At 43.0% G+C, this 22,086-nt stretch overlaps 1 protein-coding gene across 1 annotated transcript in view; it reads right to left on the bottom strand.

The window, feature by feature from the left end:
- LOC125006842 (neurexophilin-4) overlaps window positions 1-3,557 on the bottom strand; it is a 45,364-nt gene extending 41,807 nt beyond the window's left edge. The window contains exon 1 of the mRNA XM_047583273.1: window positions 2,937-3,557. Coding sequence (XP_047439229.1) covers window positions 2,937-2,990 — 54 coding nt within the window. The 5' untranslated portion in view covers window positions 2,991-3,557. The remainder of the gene's footprint in view (window positions 1-2,936) is intronic.
- Window positions 3,558-22,086: the final 18,529 nt, after the last annotated feature.

Here is a 22,086-nt window from a genome sequence, read left to right as displayed (position 1 = left end):
ATATCCTCTAACGTCTGTTAACTAAACAGAGAAGACAGATGGTTTGAAGAACAGAATCCATATATTTTCATCTAAAACATGTGACACTTTCCAATATTAAAATTAAAAGTCTCTTCTCCTTGAGGCTAATACAAAGCCTGAGGAACAACTACCCACTGCATCAAGCAAGTGATGACTCATTTCAGAAGTAATGGTTTGTCAAAAATGGGGCACAGGGCTGTTGAAAGGGGAGGAAACAAATTAAATAAAATGGATCGTTGCTTAACCTTAAGCAAACCACGTCAGAATTCATTAATGCACCATATTAAATCTGAGCCGCCTTTTTTTTTTTTTTTGGGTTAAATAATTCTTTGATCTCTGGGAACAATTTCAGAGGCAACATATATAGCAGTAATGTGATTGCTTCTGTCATCATGATTCAACAGATTACACGTCTAATCCCTTTGTGAAAAGAGAATATACAGTAATTCACACAGATTACAGGCCAGCGGTGCCTCCCGCTCGGGGGAAACTGGGCGTCCGGTGACGCGCCCGGTGGATGGACGAGGAGACGGAGAGTAGGAGGGAGAACCACCAACCACCTGGTTTAATCCACGGTGGAAATAACAAACAAACCAACAGAAAACAGATTTGCTCAGATTTTTGCATGTGGGCACGGACATGGACCATGGACACAAGTTCGGCTGTATTTCTCTCTCACACACACACAGAAACATACAGAGAGAAATGCAAAGCTATGCAGAATATATATGAGACATGATTGGAAAGAAAGAAGGACGATATATACATGTATATAAATGTACATATAATGAAATTAAAAGTGACTCAGTTGCTGTAATATCCTCGGGGCATATAGCTCGTTGTTTTATGGGGGAGATAAGAGGATTTTGTCAGGTTGAGATGCTGCCTAATGCCATTGTTTCTACTGGGAGCATAAAACAGCAAAGAAGCTTTTCACACGTCTTTTCTTATGTTGTAGTGCTGCTACTGTGGACGTAATTTCAAAAAACACAAATTATAACGGCATGGGACGTCACATGCCGGAAAAGCAATTATTTTATTATTACGTTTTTTTCATGCAAACACATTAAAACGCTTTCACATGCAGGAGACATTTACAGAATATAAAATGAAGGAAGGAATCCTGTGAGGATTTTTACTCTCTCCCTATGTCTCCTTTAAAAAAGCACTCACTTATGCCCTTACACGTGTACTTCAACAGGCCTCTAAGTTACTCTTAATGACCACTAAGGGTGCGTTTGGTTCAAAGAGACGGTCAAATTAAGTTAGAGGGTCGGTTAATGTAGCCTTCTCCTCTCCTTCCGCCCGCTGCCTTCTCGTCTCCCTCCTGCCTCCTCTCTGTTTACCCAATTCTTCACCTGGCTTCACTTCCTCACCGCCTCCTCTGCCTCTTCACTTCTTAATCCCTCAAGCTAATAGCGCTCCCATGGATGCACCTTGTCATATGATGTCAGCCAAAATCACTGTGTCATGTACACCGCCGAGCGTGAAAACAAACAAGATTCTATCTCCCCCTTAAAATATAAAATAAGAAGCAATATCACCATTTCTGCTGGCACGCGGCTGAAAAGAACGGCTGATATAATCTAATGCCGAGTCAGTCCTGCTTGAACCTGAGTTGCACTCTCATGCAGAAGAGGCCCGGCGGTCTCACTTTGCAGGAGCAGCGATCTGCATTCAATCTTGAGAAGCATATAGCTGTCACAGTGTAACCTAACCCCAATCTGCCAACAGTCAACATTGTGTTTTTAGAAGGAACGCACTCAAAACACACCAGTCACCGCTTTCTAAAGCGGGTTCGTGGAGAAAGTCGGCTACTGCGGACCAGCAAGCAAATCTACTGGCAGGGAACGTTCCCTCCTCGCCAGCCTCCTCAGCTTTGCAACACTTTATCACTGCAATCTGGTGACATTTGTCTGCTAATAAGACTTGTTTTACACTTTAGGGCATTTTTTTTTTTTTTAACCATATGTGCAGATACAAGTGGCTTATGGAAACAAAACAAAAAATCAGTGGTGTTAAAATGATCCACAATGGAAGGGGAGGAAGCAAATGGGAAGGAAGAGGAGGAGGAGTGAAAGGTAATGCTTTGATTCCCTTTAATTTAGCTGAGGCCAAAGATACAGAGTACAGATGGTGTTTATCTGCTGGGACAGCAAGCTTTCCATTGTGTTCGCTGAAACTGTGCTCCGTCATGTGCGGGGCTCTAGCCATCACACTTGCATTATTACTGTCAGTGTAAAGAATTGAAGCAAACTCCGAGCACAATACAAAGCCGGGCGAGGCGCGCGCGCGCGCACGCACGCACACATTTAATTTTTAACCCACACATAATATCAGCAGCAGCAGCAGCCAAACGGGGCCCACAAACTCAGCGCCACGGCGATGACGAGATAATAAAACAAGCCGCGGGCGTGTTTAACTTCTGAAGAAAAATCAGAGGAAGTTGCTGGGAGCGCAGGGAGATTAATAGATAAGGAGGGCTGCTTAACTGCGAGAAAAGAGGAAACGCTCAGACAGCAGAAATCTGCGCGTTTGGAACCGGGGCAAAAGTCGCACACGCGTTAAATAAAACAAGGCTGATCTTAAATTGTGCATATAGCGGGTAGGTTCAATTCCACAACAGCTGTTGTGGAGATGTAACAACTTTAGCTTTAGTTGGAGCCGGTAAAGTCTTTATAAGCAGCCGAAATACGAGAGACAACTACACATGCTGGACGTGGTTCCTAAAATAATAATAATATATATTAAAAATGTTATTATTTGAGGGTATTTTTTCAGGCGTGAGATTTCCAGAAAACAACTGCCGGTGAAGACAGGTGTTTCTACCCAAACGCAGCACCTTAAATCTCTCTTAAGCGTGTTTTTAAGTTGTTGTTTTCTCTCTCTGTCTTTCTTTGTGAGAATAAACTCACCTTCTGCAGGATCCACTGGCAGAGGAGAACTATGGTCCAACCGAGAACCTGCATGTCACCTTCCTTGTAGCGGACCACCCCGAAAAGCTACACGTCTCCCCGGCTGAACATATAAAGACGCGCCGCGGAATCCAAGCAATCCCAAGTGGCGAGGCGACGGACGCAAAGTGTCGGAGAAGCTCGAGCGAAAAGTTGCGCGTCTGCTCAGTCCGTGTCACGCTGCTTTCTGCGGGAGAAACTTTGAGCGGCGGCTTCAGCTTCGCGGGTACGCCTCATGTGGCACATCCATGGTGTGTCCCTGCGCTCGCGCCGGGCGTCTGCTGGAAGTTTGCGCGGAAGTCAGTTTGTGGGGGGGGGTGGAGGCAGAGAGCGGGTCTCATTGAAGATCACCAGGGCTCTTCTCGTGTTTTTGGGATTCAGACTGGTCGATTTTGAGGGATGAGATCTATCGCACACAGACCCCTCTCTCTCTCCCTCTCTCTCTTTCTCTCTCTCTCTCTCTCTCTCTTTATTTCTCCCTCTCCTTCCCTCCTCTCCCTCTCTCTCTCTCTCTCTGTCCACGCGCGCGTCACGGCGCACAGCTGCTCTCCGTTTATTGGAAACCACATTGACCACAACTGATGCTTTGTCTAGTCGGCGTTCAGATGACGAGGTGACTATTTACGCTCTTTTCAAACAGCTCCTTGAACGGGAGTTATGACCGAAAATGTATTGGAAACCACTCCGATACTTGAATTGAATTATGCAAAAACGTCATTTCCAAAGCCTCCAAACTGTACAAAATGTGAGATTTTGCTGCCTTTCTTCATCACATATGAAAGTAAATTGAATATATTGTTGTTTTTGACTCGTGGTAGGACAAAACAGATAAAATGAACACGTTTCTTCTGATTCTGGAAAAGACTTTTCACTGTTTTTGACCTTTTATACACTAAAGAATCCAGATAGATAGATAGATAGATAGATCCTGAACAAACAGTCACAATCATTATTTCATGCAATAAACACGAGCCTTGAGCGCTACATTAGCAGGACTGTGAGAGGCCAACAGCCCAAGCTAGCCCGACTATAAATTCCCAGAAAAACAATTTTGAAATATTAATGTTGCATGGATATATTGGGGCACGGTGGCCCCCACATCTCTCCCTGATGGCCAGTCCCAGCTGCTGCCTGCCTGATTGTGCCACCTTTAAAATGAAGCGATCAGGGCGGGCGACGCACACCGGTTGCTGTCTCCCAAGTTTGTGTGTGTATCAGCGCGTCTGTCTGCCGGATCGTCAGTGTGTCCGTCTACGAAGCCTTATGCAGTGTTGTCTGAGTAAGTGGCTCTTCTGTGTAAGCATTATGTTCTTCTCAGCTGTCTGTATGTCCCTTCTGTTTAACTGTCTGCCTGATTGACTGACTGGCCAACTGTTTACTGTTTTCCAGAGTCCCCTTGTGTATTTGCGCCTTTCCAAATATTGCTGGCATGTACCCTGTACAGCCCACATTCAGAAAACGTTCTTTCTTTCTCATCTCCTGTCTGTCCTCTAATTGATAAACCCTGCAATGTGTCCCGTGAACTGAAAGGTTTTGGTCACGAATTCAGTCTGCAGGTCAAACACCAGCGTTTCACCGGGATACAGGACCTTTCAGTTCACGTGACGCGTCCTCATACTTGACAAGGCCCGTTTGTGGGTCTGCCTGCCAAAGTGCACATCATGTTGATGGGCTCGGAGGCGGTGGAGTCCGGCTGCTCTGTCACAGACCAAGAGAGGCGTCTCTGTGAAACGAGCGGCTTTGTTGTTACGCGCGACTCTATATGTTGCACATTAGCAATCTGTTTGAGCCTTTCGCAGTCTGTCTGTGGCTCTCATCAGTGTGCGACTGACACAGCACTGCCTCCCTGCGAGACAGAGAGTCACTGCACAGGGGGGGCAACATCAGCAGTGAGAAGACTCAGACACTGCGATGCGCGTTTGAACAAACGGAGGGAACGGAGCGGCACAAAGATCAACATGGATAAGTTCAGTACGACATGTCAGCGAATTTCCGGATGATTAAGAAGAGATTGTACTTGCTATGAGGAGACATGGCCAACTACAATTATCAACATAATTTGACAAGATACTAAAAGAGTGTAAACTTCAGCTAATACCAGAGATCAGCTCTGCATGAAGTTAAAATGTACTTCAGTGAAATATCACATTTCCAGTCTTCAAATGGGAGACTTAGTATTCAGAGCAGTGTTGAGCACAGAATAAACAAATCCTGTCTCCTGGAAATGACATTTCTCTCTCTCTTTATATATTTACTTTAAGAGAAACATTTCATCTAAATTATGTTTTTATCACAACGATGACAAAAAGGTTTTCATATAGACTGCGAAATGTTCCATTCTATTCTATTCACTGGCAACATATTTTATTTCTTTGCTCTAAAATATCCGTTTCTAACAATGACAGCACATGGCAACTTAGGAACTTCCAACATTTCCTTAAAGTTCTGTGGAAGGACTGGCGCTTACCGTGTGTCCACACATTTCAGTATTGAAATGAAATAGTGACCCTGTTATTTAAATTTTGGTTTGACTCACTAGGTGTAGACAGCTGGGATGTAGCCAGCTGCTGGGCGCGCATGACCCTCATCTTCTGCTGTCTTTGTGTTATCGTTTTCAAAATCCCCTTTAAGACGGGAAACAGCCACTGTGACCTCAGAGCCAAACTATATGCTGAGAACGGCAGGTTTTTACAAACCTTTGACAATAGGACAGGCCTGCTGAGTTATTTCGGTGACTTCTAAAAAGGTCTAAAAAGGACGCGTCTAACGGGAAGATTCGCACGCAAGCTGTTGTATGACACAGTCGTCATCGGTTAGTTTGACACATCTTTTAAGTCTGAAGGCAGAGACCGACGACTTAACGACACACCAATACGTAACAATTCTAACAAGCACATCTATAGTCCAGAGGGCTAAGGTATAGAGGGCTTCACCTCTAGAGCAACAACTATTGTGTTTGTCTTTTTTTTTTTTTTTATCCCCGAGAGCTTTTGTGTGCGATGCATTTTTAATTTCTCCAAAGTATTTGGTATTAGTAGGAACTTCTACTAAACATTTTCAGGAACAGGAATTGGTTTTTGAAGAAAAAAATACTGTCCTCTGACGTGGACACAGGGATTATTTCACCGTATATTACAAGTCACCAATGTGTAATAAAATGTAAAACTGTTTTTTTTTTAATACCAAACATTGCTGTGCAAAGACAGAAACTATGAAATCCCAATGTCCTCAAACGAGTACTTGCTAAATAGCTGTTGTGGTTCGTTACCATTGACAGAATTAGTTAAATTTGTGTGTCATGTCAAACTAGAAAAGTTAATAAACTTCAGCCGTAGAATTTGATGAGGTTTTGTACCTTTTTTCCCGTGATTGGCTGCAGAATGAAGAACTTAATGTCCCCGTACGAGGACACACAAGCTTATAAGACTTAGACAGACTTTAACGATCCACAAGGGAAATTAACCAGATCCACCAAAACAAGTTCTCACACAACACCATCACCGCATCCTTAGCATTCCCAAGATGACTATGACCGGTTTAAATTAACACAAACAAGCCAAAGTATTTATTGCCCTAAAACCAGAACGATAATGTCGGTGCCGACACAGCTCTGTGGAGACAGGCCTGGATGTGTGAACTTTAAACGTAAGCACCCACGTGACTGAGGACGCAAACATCTAAATTTGGCGCCAACACTGACAAACTGTCTGCATGTTGAAATTGTTGCTTTCATCCGGACACTAGAAACTTTCTAAGAACACATACCTGGTGAAACGAACAAAAAGCTATTATGTTCTGCTAAGCATTCTAAGACACAAAATGTTTCGACCGTGACAGAACAACTACTCCTACTTAATGTTTCCTTGATTAGAAAGAATAAAACACCTCACTGTGGCCATGACACACCATAAGAGGAAGTTCCGCTTTCAGCTTCTGTCAATCTCACTGCTGCTGTAAATCAGTGTGTTACACCCATTGCTTCATCTTCAGTAGACCATGAAACCTTGTCTATCAAACACAGCAGGTCTCAAAGAATGCGACCATTTCCCATTTCCATCACTTCCCTCCATTCAATCTACTGTCTGTGATTTGTATGGCCACAGCACACTCTGTACTCCTGTTTCCCCTAATTTTTTCCTCCACCGCTGGAGAGGGGTTGCCGGTGTGAGTGCAATTTCTGATCCACATTGGAAGTGGCAGGTGAATTTCGCCCAGCTGCTCCCCTTCTCTGTTCCACTTAGCAGCGACACTCCTATTCCGAGTCACTCAGTCGCCGCGTGGTTATGGTAAATGAATGAACATGCTCTGAGCAAGAGCCCAGTGCATCTACTTTCACAAATATCATCCTCGCATCATTATTTCTCTTTTGGCTCCCACAATGTCAGGAGAAAGTTTCATCATTTCCAAAATGGCACACTTAAAGGCTGCCCGTGTTTATCATTCCTGCATTTGCAAACAAATTAACAAGTATGAGTCATTAAAGACAATAAATGACAGTGACGACAAAGAGTATTTCACCATAAATGCTTCCTGATGGATTGTGCTAAAAGGGAGGATGAGGAGGAGAAGGTGGTAAAGAGGGCGACAGTGGTGTCTGTGAAGGCAGGTAACAAAATTAGAAGGAAAAGGAGTAAAAGTAGGAAGGTTCATAGGCAGGGTGACGACGGAGGAACAGATGGTGAGATAGAAGGAGGAGGTATCTCAAAATACAGGAAGGAATAAAGATAAGAAAGTGAGAAACAAGAAAACTTAGTTTACATTTGATGGGAGGGGAATTATGTCATAAGTTAATTTAAAGTAGGTTCTTAAATTTCTAATCCACTGCTGGGTTTTACCCATCGATGGCCTCTTTGCAACAGTAGATTTATGTCAAATGAGCAATTAAGTCATTCCTTTCTATTATCTCATTATGTGATAAAGAGCGATGGCAGACTCGCGTGCATTAGTGTACAAGTAAAAACCCTGCTTCCCAGAAATTACACTTACACCATATTTGTTTGCCTGAATGAAAGGTTTTTTTTGTCTTGTTCATCTCTGTAAAGCTTTTACAGCCAAACATTTTAACATGAAGGTCTGTGGGGACTGACTCACTTTTCGACTGAGTCAATCCCCTCATGTAGCAGTTTGACAAACTTCGGTTTTGGCACTCCTGCTTGTTTTCCGGTCTGAAGGTTGCTGCTTGATCTGCTGTGAATCATGCAAGAGAAAACTTGGGTCGTCTTGCAAGATGTTTGTTACTGAAATCTGAAATGAGATTCTGGCGTAAGGTGGCTGGGCTCAGCCTCACAGACAGGCGTGAGGGGGTTGTGGACATCCAGAAGGAGCTTGGAATAAAACTACGACTCCGTCGAATTGGAAGGAGCCAGTTGAGAAGGTTCAGGTAGGTGAGGATGTCTCCTGGGCATCCCTGTGCAAGTTTACTGAGCATCCCAGCTGGAAGGAGGCCCTGGTTTACGTCCACACTTTAAAGCGGGGATTATACACCTCAACCACCCTGGGAAGATGGAATTGGAGCTCCATAGTTGGGCTGCAACCTAACTTCGGACAAGAGGATGAAAATGGTTGGAAGGTGCATTATGAAAAACATGGCTACGGAGTCTTTCACCAGTTCTTACAGGCTCTATACCTATGCTGTACACATAAACAGACAATATAGATCCACAACAGTAGGACGACGGAGGCGTAAGAGGAAGAGAAATGGAAGAATATTCCACAAAATGTGCCTGACACGGCCGACTACAAACACTTCTCATTACTTAGTGATCAACAATATCTCTGTGCCCAGTAAAACATGCTCACACACGCCAGGGAACAATCTGTCTGTGAGAATATTAATGTGTTAAAATCACACACATTAAAACAAATGAGTATTAAGTGAATATAAAACGGTCCACAGAATGAAATCCCTTATCTGCCAATAAGGAGGAAAAAAAACACATTTATTAGGGATAATTGTGTGTAATTGAAAGTATGTCTAAGAAGACAAAGGAAAATATAATTAGCTGTGATTTTTTTTTTAAGCTCAAAGTTTTGCCGCTAAAAATAGACGGCTGCGTGCACTCGCTGCGAACATGACAGCAAGAAGAGTGTGAGGGGGGGGCGGGTGGGGACGTGGATGAATGACAGGATGAATTTCTTGCCAGTGCATGAGGAGCTCTGGTGTAGACACAATTACACTGCTCAGTCACGCATACGCACACCGAGACACACACCTGCTAACGCGTACACTGAAGCGCCGATCCTGGGCTGTCTAACTCAGAGGTTAAGGAACACAATGACGACAGGTCACCTGGCAGTAATGGAGCCTTTTGTGTGTGGAAATAGTCATTTCCCTGTGTAGTCTCGGGGTATCGCAGCAGCGATATGAAACCCTGTCATTTTGTTTTCCTTTCCATCGATTTCAGAAAGGAGGACGTGTGGAAAAAGAGAGCGAGTGCGAGAGGCGCAGGGAAAGAGCACGGGCGGCGTGCCTGTTGCGGGTGGACTATGCCATTGTCATTCAAATGTTTTGTTGCAGGAAGGAGATTTGAGAGGAGAATGGGAGATGAGCACTAATGGGGAGCAAAGGGAGAAGTGGAATAATTGGATTTGATTACGTCTGTCCTGTCTGTCAGAACAGGACAGGACATAATATGCGACTGGAATTATTTTGACAGTGACACAATGTGCATGACTCTTTGTGAAGTTGGACCAATGTGAAGAACTTCTAGAATGAGAAAGAGACAGATTTCTATTCCGACTGGCAGCTTGTTCGGCCCATCACTTTGGTCCAGAGACAAATATCTCAACAACAACTGGTGGGATTACGATGGAAATGTGTACACAGGGTGATTCTTTCCTCCCTAAGGATATTTGCTTTATCCTCGTATTTGTGGAGGCTGTATTAACAATTAAAGTTAAAGCTCGGAAAGAATTTGGTTCCAAATAAAATCACCAGCTCCAGTTTGCCGTCGCAGCAATGTATAAAATATAACACATGCAGGGTAACTGTCAACAAAATTTAGTATTATTCATTTTTGAAGCTCAATAATGTGTCTCGGGCTGTCACCATCTTGGCAGAGACTTACTCCACCTAACTCCCAGCTAATTCAAAAATAGAAAAAGGGGTGGAGTGTGACTGGAGCGGAGGCGGGGGAGTGATGCTTAGGTAGACAGCGAGCAACCTGTGATGATACCCACTGTCACTCAGAGCAAACTCATTCTTAAATGCGCATGAGTTAGAGCCTTGTTATAATTTAAACAAGTAAATTTAATCAAAAAATAAAAATAAATAAATACAACCCCTGTGTAGTAGTCATGAATAAACTAAAGGTGTTTTTTGAACCAGGCTGTAAAGTTGTTGATTGTCACTGTAAAGTTGGACGTCTAATCCTTTAGCCATTAGTGTCTAAACTTTGTAACACTTTCCCGCTTTATACAAAACACCAAGTCAGATCGCTTTAATGCGCGTCACATTTCAGACCCTTCTTGCGAACAACAGACTCCAAGTGTTGTTATTGTTTTTCTACAAGTCAAATAACCGTCACCATCTGTCTGGTTTCACTGATTAGAACGCAGGTTCGCTAAATCCTGACTTCGAGTACCTTTTCCAGCTCACACTGCAAACATTTGACTATTATGCTCAATATGGACGAGAACAACAGAATTATTTATGTGGCGATGGGTGAAATAGATTGTGTTTGCTCAATACTGGAAGATCTGACCACATATTAAGACCTTTGCACAATCACACATAAATAGATAACTCCTTGCTTTTTTCTTGGCACCAGAGCTTTGACCGCAACGTCTTGGTGTCTCGTGTCGAATTCCTGGCATGAAGACAAGAGTGTGTGAAAATCTGTGTTTTGAATTTAGCTTAATTACATCTGACATCATCAGAGGTTGTAGAAACGGCCATGGATAATAGGCTGATGCGTGGACTACAGATAAGACTTGGATATGAGCGGCAAACTGAGCCTGAAGGCATGGGGAGTGTGTCTAATGCTGAAAGACCCTAAATACTCTCAGTGACCTCAGGTTTCATCGCCGACGTGTCCAAATGTATCAGATGGTGTACTCCATCAAACTCACTGTCAATATGCTACTAATCCTTCACTATAGTTGCAGCGAGGCTGCAGACAAAACAGCTTATGTGTGTAAATAAATCGAAAAAGCGCAATATGATTTTCTTGTCTGACTTTAATACAAACTACAGCTCATGTTTGACTGTGGCTGTTTTCCATCTACATGAAAATAAAGCTCAGAGATCCCTCTAAAAAGGAACCTCTTTGCATCTTGACTCCTTCGCAGACACGAAGAGAAATAAACGGCATCGTTAATAGGGTCTAGTTCATCAGATTTTACAGGATTCAAGCTGTGCAACTCGAGCTCATCTCCTCTCACTCACTCTGACACATTTCACAAATCAAAACAAAGGCCACATTTGCGAAACACTTGTCAGTATGTGACAGCCCTCGCAAATTTGTCTGCTGTTTCAGAGCGACACTGCCATAATTTGTGGTCTACCTATTAGGAGTGCTCGCAAATTGCTTTTGGGAAACAGGCCTCGGCTGGCCAAGAGGAGGCATGACAGCCCTAGAAAGAGGAACATGTTTGCATATACCCCTCATGTTCACATCATCATAACTCACGAGAGCTATTATCTACCGGTATGTTAACCACACTGTTAAAGACGTCTCGCAAACAGCTATTTGCTGTGAGCAATTTCAAGGCAATGTTAAACAGAACTATAAAGTGGATAGACTGTCTGTGCCCAAAACACTAGAATAACACGTGGAAGGGAATCAAACACATGTGCCAAACACAGACTGCACAATTCCATCCGAAAAATATCAGTTTCCGACCTTTTTATTTTTCTTGGGGACCTCCTTTACTTGTATCTTGAGCTGAGCCCCCGCCAGTTCATAACATAGACTGTATATAAATATGGATGCCATTATTCCCGGGGATACGGGTGTGGCAAACGTGCGACTTTGGAGCCAGAGTCTGCGTAGTATGGTCTGAGAGTGGAGCCATGTGGAGCTGCATCATCGATGACCCACCCTCACTCCCTCACATGGATGCACCGGTCTTTTTGTTTAACCCTTTAACATTCCACTGTGTTGCATGTGGGACAGCAGTAGCTTTTTGACCCAACCAGAGCTCTGTATACGAGGTGTGTTTGAGTTAATGCTGCATGCAATATGTTCTTCAGCCAACACAGCAAACACACCCAACACATTTTTTCAAAACAAAAAATTCAGGCGAACCCAACAACTTCCTACTTTTTAATTGTGTGCCAACTTTGATTACTCAGGAACAATACCACACAGCCTTTGCTTACAAAAGAGACTGAGACTAGGCATTAGCTCGAAAGTTTACTTTGGGTTTGTCCTAAATAGACCTGGAATGATAAGAGGTTAATTAATACTACACTCTATTCTACCTCTAGCAGTTACAAGGAAGTTTTGGATTATATACGTACGGGACTGCTTCACAGAGCGGTTGGCATTGGCAGCTTTTAGTCTTCATGATCATGTCGTATCCTGATGATGCATCCTATAGCGTCTAAACTAAACAACTGCTGAAACAAAACCTCTCCACTGTCTTATGGTTCATACACAAGTATGAAATAAGATAAGTCTGGTCCTGTCCTTCCGCAGAACTAAAGTTTAGGTAATTTTTGATATATACCAGTCATCCACACTGTTATTTTTGGAGTCCACACTGGTAGCAGGTTTGTTAAGAGTCTTGCCTAAGGACACAACAACAGACTAGGGATAGGACTCTTGCCATCTTCCTCATCTCTGACACTGTGTTTGAAGAGTCCAGTTCCACCCCAACAACATCACTGGCTTTGTGGATCAGTTTATTGAGTCTGTTACGTCTGGAGCGCTCTGGCCAGCACATCCTCGATATTGGCCGGCACATGTAGACTGACCTCGGTCTCCTCAGAAAGTAGAGTTGACTCTGGTCCTTCCTGTAGAGTGCCTCAGTGTGCTTTGACCATTCTTTGTCATATTCACCTGCAGGAAGTTGCCCTTGCACCATGTGACAAAGTTTCCCATCGCACATGCCAGAATAAGCCTTTTCTGACTGACCTGACGAAACAGACTGAGAGTCAAGTCACAGAGGCTGAGAGGTCACAGATGTTCAGAGACAGGATGGGATGAGACCAGACCAGACCAGATGTAAGTATGTATGTAACATATTGCCCATCAGGTCATAAAGGATATGTCAGAGAATGCAAAGAACCCGAGCAGAGACTGTAGCATAACTAGGAGAGAAAAACAGGATACAACACATACACATGTACCTAAAAACATAATAGATACTTAGTTGAATCAATAGCAACATCTCAGTGAGGGAGTCAGTGATCCTGATGCATGAATGAGGCGGCTGATGCCAATCAAGAGCGAGTTCAGCGCTCCGAGTTAACGCTGCGCTGCATACAATGAACGGCAGTGATCCTAAATAAACAAGTAATTTTTCATAAACTCCAGAGGTTATATTATTTGCCCTCTGTGTCCTGTTTTCACGTACACCACGCTACATTTCCATCTCCTGTTTATCTGCACCCTCTCACAAAGACTCATTTCTGTGAGTGAGAGTATTCCTCTACCCTCGGTGCGTTTCACACACATAAATACGACCACACGAACGCACACAACACACGCGCACAGAGCACAAAGCACAAAGCACACAAATAAGCAGAGACGCAGTCTGCTGGAGCCGGCTCCATTGCTGCCGATGTTGTATCAGTAACCGTTGGAAATAAAAAGCCCCTTTAAGCAACAATGGCTATAAATTACCAAAAATAATCTGGCAGCCAGGAAGCATAGAGGGCCTGTCAGCACTCCACAACTCCCCATCTGTCACACACGCCAACACATACACAAACACACACATACTGTAACAGCAGCAGCATGCCTCTGCTCCCGCCTCCTCTGCCCCCCCACCCCCCTTCACCCCCACCTTATTAAGATTCATATCCCCGAAAGGTGACTTCTTAGTCGGGCACAGTGACAACCTCCCCCACCCCTCACCACCCTGCCCCACAAGCTGCCTGGAGGTATAGACACAGTGACAGGTAACTCTTCACTCCCCTGGGCCCTGGGCAGGGGTGCAGAGGTGGAGGTGTGTGTGTGTGTGTGTGTGTGTGTGTGTGTGTGCGTGTGTGTGGGAGGAGGGGGTGTTCAGGGTGGTATAGGTGACAAAGAGCAGGATGATCAAGTCAAAGATGCCCCCTGTAGATAAGAAGTCTCTGGGGATGAGTACCTGTCAGAGAGCTCCGGGAACTGAAGCCTCTCTTTCCCTCTCGTTTGTCCTCTTACTACCTGTGTTACTCACCGTCTGTCTGTCTGCCTTTCTTTTCTCTCTCTCTCCAGACTTATCTACCCCTCGCCTCCTACAGCTTGCCATTCTCGTTGTCCTCTGACACTCGTTCCCTCTCCTCCTCTCTTTGAGGCACTCCCAACTCTGAGCACTCCAACAAATGAATCCAGCCACTTGACTCCTGATCCACGAGCTGTTAAAGCAAATACACAGCTCCCCACAGTCGCCATATCGGGAGGGGGCAAAGACTCTACTCATTCTTGTTCCCTTTAGATCGCACCATCTTGTAAGAGGTCCAAACTTGACTCTTTGTGTGTCTCTCAGAGGAGCTGGACTGTTGTGTTTGCTCTCTTCCGTCCAGCAGTATTTACTGTGATTTATTTAATCATCCAAAGTAAGCTAACTTTTCCGCATTGATCAGGCGCAGTAATTTAGTTGGGTCCATTGTGTTGAGCGCATTCACATGAATGCCAGGTTCAAAGGTTTCTCAGCAGAACATTGTATTGTCACAAAATAATCAATAATCATTAATCAAAATGTTATTTACTTCTCCTGTCAGTGGTCATAAAGTTATGCCTGATCAGTATATGTACCACACAGTTAGAGGTAGTCTATGATCTAAATAAATATTTTTATTAAAAATGATTAATATAAAAATTTGTTAAAAATGGTTTGGTCACATTTTTTTCTTCATTCATGATGGACAATAGCTACGACATCAAGTACAGGGTTGGTTTAACATAAAATGTAACAAATTATCATATGTATTAGTTGGTTTATCGTCCCTTCCATCACTGCCTGAAGTCCGCATCACAAATACAGTAGCAGACGTCTGGTCTGAGGGTTCTGATCGGGTTGAGCAGGGTGTCCAGGTGCTGCTGCTGACACCTCGATTTAATTAAACCTTTACACCAGATGAGACGGCTTCATCAGGGCGTCTGAGGGCAGTGCATTTACAATTAGCCGATCCCAGTCTGCGAATTTTACTCCATCATTCGCAGCCATTCCACCAAAGAGGTATGATTATTTTCTTTATAGAACGTGTAGGTATATAGCAAGGAAACCAGCCGTACTGTACACCTCAGTTAGTTGCAGAATAAAAACCTCTAAATCTTAATTAAGACAGGTAAAACTAGGCTGCATTTACACTTACATACACATGTGGTGAAACAGTTATCCAGAAACTGAGGACACTTTGGAGGAACGCACCCTTCCACTGCAGACACCAGCTCCTTGAGACTGGAGAGCCTGTGAAGAGTGAAGAAAGGGGACGACCAAGCAAGAAAGACTTAAGGACAGGTTCTGGTTGGTGGTGCCCATCAGGTGAGGTGTTTAATGAGGCAGTCCAAACTCACAGGCAAAGCTAATATCTTCACACCAGGCTGATTAGTGTGAACCTCCCCTAGGCTGCCAGCCAGGAACAGGTCTAGGTGCCATACTGGCCCTCATTATTACTCTTCTGGGGGAGAAAAGAGACTGTGTTTAAAAAAGAAAAGAAAAAAAATTCTCACAATCTAAATTTGGAACTTATACACTGCAGGTCAGTTTCTTAGTAGGGGTCAAGAGTAACCTAAATGTGAAAATGTGTGTATGTACATATAGATAGATTAAGATTTATTTATTTTGAATATATTTAAAAGAAACATGCAATATATACTCAAAATGGAAGTAAAACGTATCTAGTCTCTTCTGTATGTATTGTGTGTATAATGCAACTCGTGGGTAGTGAGGATTCTACGACTTTCTGAGTAGAAAATCCGACTTCAGGGGACAATCCAGTTGAAAATTCCAATTTAAAACTCAGATAACGAGTACAAAAGGAACGCACCAATGGGATCCAAAAGCCCCCGCTAATAACACTGTGCAACGCAGATGAAGACATTTACTTATTTAGAGTCAGGATATATCTGTCTTTTTCTGTTACGCCTGTGCACTTTACATGTTTTACTCCTAAAGCTGAAGATGTGTTTTACATAAAAACATACTTTCAGCAACAAAACCAAGGCCCTGAAACAGGATGCAGACACAAGTAATGTATGTCTTTCTGTGTATGTGTATGTGTACATTTTTTTTAAAATAATTTTTGTAATCGCACATGAATGGACAAAACCAGGCCCAATCTCTTCTATTGAAGAGAGGTTACGTGAAGCCAGTTGCGTAGGTGGAGCTTCAGTCGTTACCAATCACGTGTGCTCCTCTCACTCACTTTTAAAAGCGGCAACATAAAAAAAAAATATACACAACGCTCCAGATGTTAATATCTATCACCCCCAAAAGTGCTGACAACGGTAGAATGAACAGACGGCTGACGTCGATAGCTCAGCTGCAGGAATATCGGCGCTGCCAGTTACACCGCAGAAACCATTTCAAGAAGCAAGTCTATATGTCAAACATCAGCCCTCTACTTGTAAAGTCTCCAGAGCCTTTGGAGAGCATTTAGAAGAGCACACCAGTTATCTAAACGTTAATGAACGTATAAACATGTGCAGGATTGTGGAGAATTCTGAACACACAAAGGGACCTAATGCATTAAAATCATAAAAGATGCTTCTATGTCTGCAATCTGCATTATTAAAACCTCCATTGTACACTTCCACAGTTCATGGAGCCCTGAGCTATTGACGTCACTGAGCTGGAGCATCTCCGAGCTTATATTTAATTATGAGTCCAGAATCAGTTTAAAGGCAAGTAACAGATGGGTTTGTCTTTGCCGAGTAACAACAACCGAAAGAAACCAAAGAAAAACAACATTTTTTTTTTTTTTTTAAATCCTCTCGCAAGCAAACGTCTTATTCGTCATGTAGCGTGGATCGTTTTGTGCCGTCTTATGATTCCTTGATATACTTCCATAAACAGCACTGCGAATGAACTGCAAATGGGACAATGCAAATATGGAAAAAATTTGCATCTTGGTGACAGATATGGACGCTTTTATTGGTAAACTTGGAATACGTGAAGAACACAGAACATTAATCATCCTTAGGGCTCAGCTGATCCTTTTGTAGCCTTGGGAAAAGTAACCGCAAGTAACTCCCTCAAGAATATATCTCTGGGTCAGTGGTTCAGTGGAGTCCACGCCAGTGGATAAAATTATAACCTTAGTCAGAGAATGCAGAGACTTAACCTTAAATCTCCCCTACATACACACAAACCTACAAAAAAAAAAAAAAGAAAGAAAAAAGCTCACCAAGGGAGCAGAAACACCCCCTCAGCTGCAACTCTCCAACAAACACATGGAGAAAGATGAAAAAAAGTATATAGGTAGATTTGTGCCTGCAGAAATGACATGGTTTCACAAATGATTTTAAAGCTACAAGTAAAAGTTACACCGTATAAATATTGCATTTTGCCAATTATATATATATAAAAAAAAACAGGTATTTGGAGCCAACTGTGATTAAAGTTAAGAGTTCATGTAACAACAGTTGGTCACGCTATCATGTGGTAGAAGCCAGCTTCAGCCCCCTAACGTCAGAACAGCAGCTTTGACCTCTGTGCGACGGTGGAATGGCTGAAAGGTCCCCGCGATAACAACTCCTGTATAAAGGGTTCTTGGTTGCCTGATGCATCGTGATAGAAAAGTGTGTGTGTGGGGGGGGGGGGACACCCACTGCACATTTACAGCGGAAAATGCAGCTAATGACGATCCAGTGTTTTTTTCTTCACAATTTACAACAAAGGCTCCGAGCCCTCAACATTATATGACACACGCAATTAAATGTGTTTGTGAGCCACAAGTGGAAAGAAGCCTTTGAGCGGAGAAGATTATTATTTTTATTATTATTTTTAACACTGTGAACTGTGACACAGAAAGACCGAAGACAGAAAGAAAGTAAAAGTTTGAAGCAAAACTCTTTTTTTTTTTTTTTTTTTGGATTTATCTACAACTATTAATAAAAATTTAGTTTCTGTTTTTGTTTCCTCTCTGAAATCTGATCCAGGCCCAGATCCACTTGAAAGACTTGAGCCGATGCAGTGTCCACGTTACTGTGAGAGCGTTGCACTGCAAGGACCATGAATTTATCATGACGACGATCCACCTGAGAAGGAAACTCGCTCGAAATATCAAAACGCCTGGCGCTTCCACAACAGCCCAACAACCGTTCGGGCCGAACACGCGGCTCATTAGCATGCGCTGTCCAACGAGGGGTGCAGCGCTTGCATACTGTCCTTCATTTTGAAATGCGGACGGAGCAGGGCAGGTGATGGCAGGTTTTGCGGGGATGGGTTGTGTCTCTTAATGAGCTCCTTGGTGCCTTCTGTTCAGCGCAGGAATGAATTCTCCTACATCCAGGGAGCTCGTTAGGAGGCATTTCCTTTAAAACAATCATCTGCCAGCAATCATCCCCTTCCTCTTTCCATGTCTATATTTACAAAGTTATTATATGTCACACCCCCTGCCTCTCCCTGCCCCAGCCTCTCTGTTGTGCCTCTCACCCCTCTCGCACGAGCCTCTTCCCTTAAACGTCTCAGTATGTCACTCTTACAACCGCGTCACCTGTTATTCAGGCATTTTTGCTCAGTATTCAGATTCCCCTGCAGCGGAGTCAGGTGGAGGTAGCAGTGGCTTCCCCCGGGGAGCCGCTCCAGAGTGTGACATGTTTAAGAGGGATGAGCATGACAGGAAGTAGGGGAAGGAGGTGAGCCCAGCGAAAAGCAGCAATACGGAACTTCTGGTGAGAGAGAACAATAAAGCACTGAATAAGGAAAAGGAAAGTCTTTCAAGCCAAATGTCTATTGTCTCGCATCCATATGCTACGATTGTGAATTAAGGATTTACATTCAGAATAGGACGGATGTGATGTGAGTGGATCACAGCAATGGAGAGATACGAAGCGTGTGTTTGTCCTTCTTACAGGAAATCTAGGTTTGTCTACTTAAATTAAATTTCAAAGTTTTTCAAGACAAAAAAACAAAAACAAAAAAAAACATGCATGGCTACATGTAGTCTGAGAACAAAGCCACGCATCCAAGAATACATTTCCAGAAAAAAAACAGTCCAAAGATTTTGAATTCTGTGGCAACGAACGAGGATGTTCAACAAGTTCCCCAATTGATCGTATTCAGTCCAAACGGATTTGTGTTGTAAACTAATCAGCCACAATATTATGACCACTGACAAGAGACATAAATAGCATCGACCATCTTGTGACAATTCAGTGTTCTGTTGGGAAACCTTTGGACCAGGCATTCATTCATGTGGATGTTACTTAGACATGTTCCACCCACCTAGACCAGACCAGACCAGTAACCCCCACCCCATAGTAATGATGGTAGCAGCCATCCCCAGCAAAATGCAGCCTGACACACACACACAAAAAGGTTTAGGAACAACTAAAAAAAAAAACAGCACAAGGTGTTGACCTGACCAAATTCACTAGATCCCAAACTGATCAAGTATCTGTGGAATGATCCACAGAGGTCATAATGTTATGCCTGATGATGTACATACTATTCTGCAGAGTCTATTGAATTTGGTTTCAGTCTGAGAGAGAAAGTATTTTTTATTACTTCAACCCAGCCCAGGACCTTACTGTAAGTTCGGGTCTTTGGCCATTGGCAACGTTTTTTTTTCACCTGCAACTGATACTAGCCCAAACAAGTGTTTGTAGCCGTGATGTTCCTTTCCCCAAAGTATAACATTTCCATTGTGAAAGGGGCTTCCACTCCAATTTTCTCCACGTGTTCCTTTATCCCCTGTCAATAAAAGAGAATAAAGAGGGACATCCACAGAAAGCACAGGATTGATCTGCATTATCTACTCCACATCTTCTCCAACATCTTTAAATTTGTTTTTCTGCCAGTATTTCAAAATAATACCTTGTGTTTTTCTATCCGTATTTTCTCTTTGCTTGGATATAAATTGTTCTGTTTTTTTTTTTCTCCCACTGCTGCTCAATAATCTCTTGCATTTGTCTCCAAACTTCTACCCAAATCTGAATAACAAGGTAAACATTTTAATGATTCCTAATTCGATCCCTTCCTTCCCTTCTCATTGTTGTCCTAAGTAACGTCTCATGTTGCAGGAGTCCTTTTTGGGCCATATTAGCTCAGTGCTACTGACAGAACAACAACTTAATGACTAATGCAACTCTTTACTTGGACACTGGTCTCGCTGCAGTTGTTGTTGAGCATTTTTTCCCAAAAGTTAGTCAAGTGGTTTGGATTAATGTCTTAACTGACAATGCTGTCAGGTGAATATCCATGGATGCATTTGATATAAATAACCCCTTTGGTAAAGAAGAGAGAAAACTGTAAGTCTGGCGTGGCATCGTATTTCCCCTGAAATGAAACGTACTAAAGTAAAACAGGAAGATAATCATGTCGGTCGCAAGTGGAAATAAATCACGGAGAAAGTCGGGGAGTAGAAGTGTAAAAGAGAGAGAAAGACAGGAGAGGTGAGATAAGTGAGGGGAGAGGCAGAAGAAGACTTGAGAGAAGAGAAATACATTGTTAAATTAAATGTAGGTAAAAATCTGTGAAAACGGAGAGATACTGGTGTCACCTCAAACACACAACTGTGTCCTGTGTGCTCATCGCAACCTCTCACGCACACATTCAGAAATAGCACACTCACCAAAAAGGTAGGTCTGAGGTTTAAATATCCTCCATTTATGCCTCGTCTCAAAACATTATGTTTAATCCTATGGAAACAAAGTCTGGCAGCAGGAAAAGTTTAATTATTTGTGCCACGAAACTTTTTGCACACGGAGGTAGGCCGGCTATTAGAGCTGTGGCATCAGTTCAATGAGATGTGTGAGGACGTTTCACAGAAGAGCGAGGGGGTGACCATTAACAAGTTTTGGGATGAAAAGTGTTAATGGAGCTCTGCTTTTGTGTTTGTCATTAAAGAGAATCTAACTGCTATCACTGTACAACTGCTGCGGACTAAACCAGATGATCACAAAAGAGCCTAATGGTAAAAAACAAAAATCTGTCTCTGCTCACTCTGGCTTTGGACCAGGGAGAGTGACAAACAATGAGCTCAAGTTTTTCGAAGGCTCACATCTAATCCACACAACCACAATGCACATATTTTCAGCGTCATACAACGATCAGGCGTAACATTATGACCACCTTCCTAATGTTGTGTAGGTCTCCCTTGTGCCCCTAGAGGGGAGGGGCCTCTGTGGATCAGGCTTGTTCCAGTGCATCCCACAGATATTTGATGTTTGTGAGTTGTTCCTAAACTGTTTTTGTGTGCGTCTGTGTCAGTCTGTATTGTGCTGGGCGTGGCTGCTATCATTGCTATGGGGTGGGGGTACCTGGACAGGTGTAGGTAGGTGCTACATGTCTAAGCAACATCCACATGAATACCAGGTCCAATAGTTTCCCAGTAGAACAATGAATTGTCACAAGAATTGACCACCTCTCCTGTCAGTGGTTTTAATGTTGTGGCTGATTGGTGTTTAATATTTTTTTCATATTTGGACCAAAGTTGGAGACACGGAACTGTGTCATGTACAAGAAGAGATGTAGAACTTGCATGGTGACCTCCAGAATCAAACTGGAAACAGAGTTTCAGAATGATTTTGCCTCATCGGTGTATAGACACACAAAAAAATGAACAAATCAGCTGATTTAAAAACATCCTCACTGGTCGTAATGTGTCCACAGCCTAAAACTGAACCTCAATTGCTGCATAAATAAACAGTTTTCAGATGCAAAGAGCAGGTAGATCCTTTAACAACACTAACGGTGATTAAGTTACATTTACATGACTGAGGTACATTCAAAACGAGTCATATGGAAACTATGGAAGTGATCAGTTATGTCGTCCTTCGGTGTGCATTGATTT

Source organism: Mugil cephalus, chromosome 4 (genome assembly GCF_022458985.1).
Source record: "Mugil cephalus isolate CIBA_MC_2020 chromosome 4, CIBA_Mcephalus_1.1, whole genome shotgun sequence".
Lineage (NCBI taxonomy): Eukaryota > Metazoa > Chordata > Actinopteri > Mugiliformes > Mugilidae > Mugil > Mugil cephalus.
Note: the sequence above shows the minus strand (reverse complement) of the source record. Positions and strands in the feature narration are given on the sequence as shown.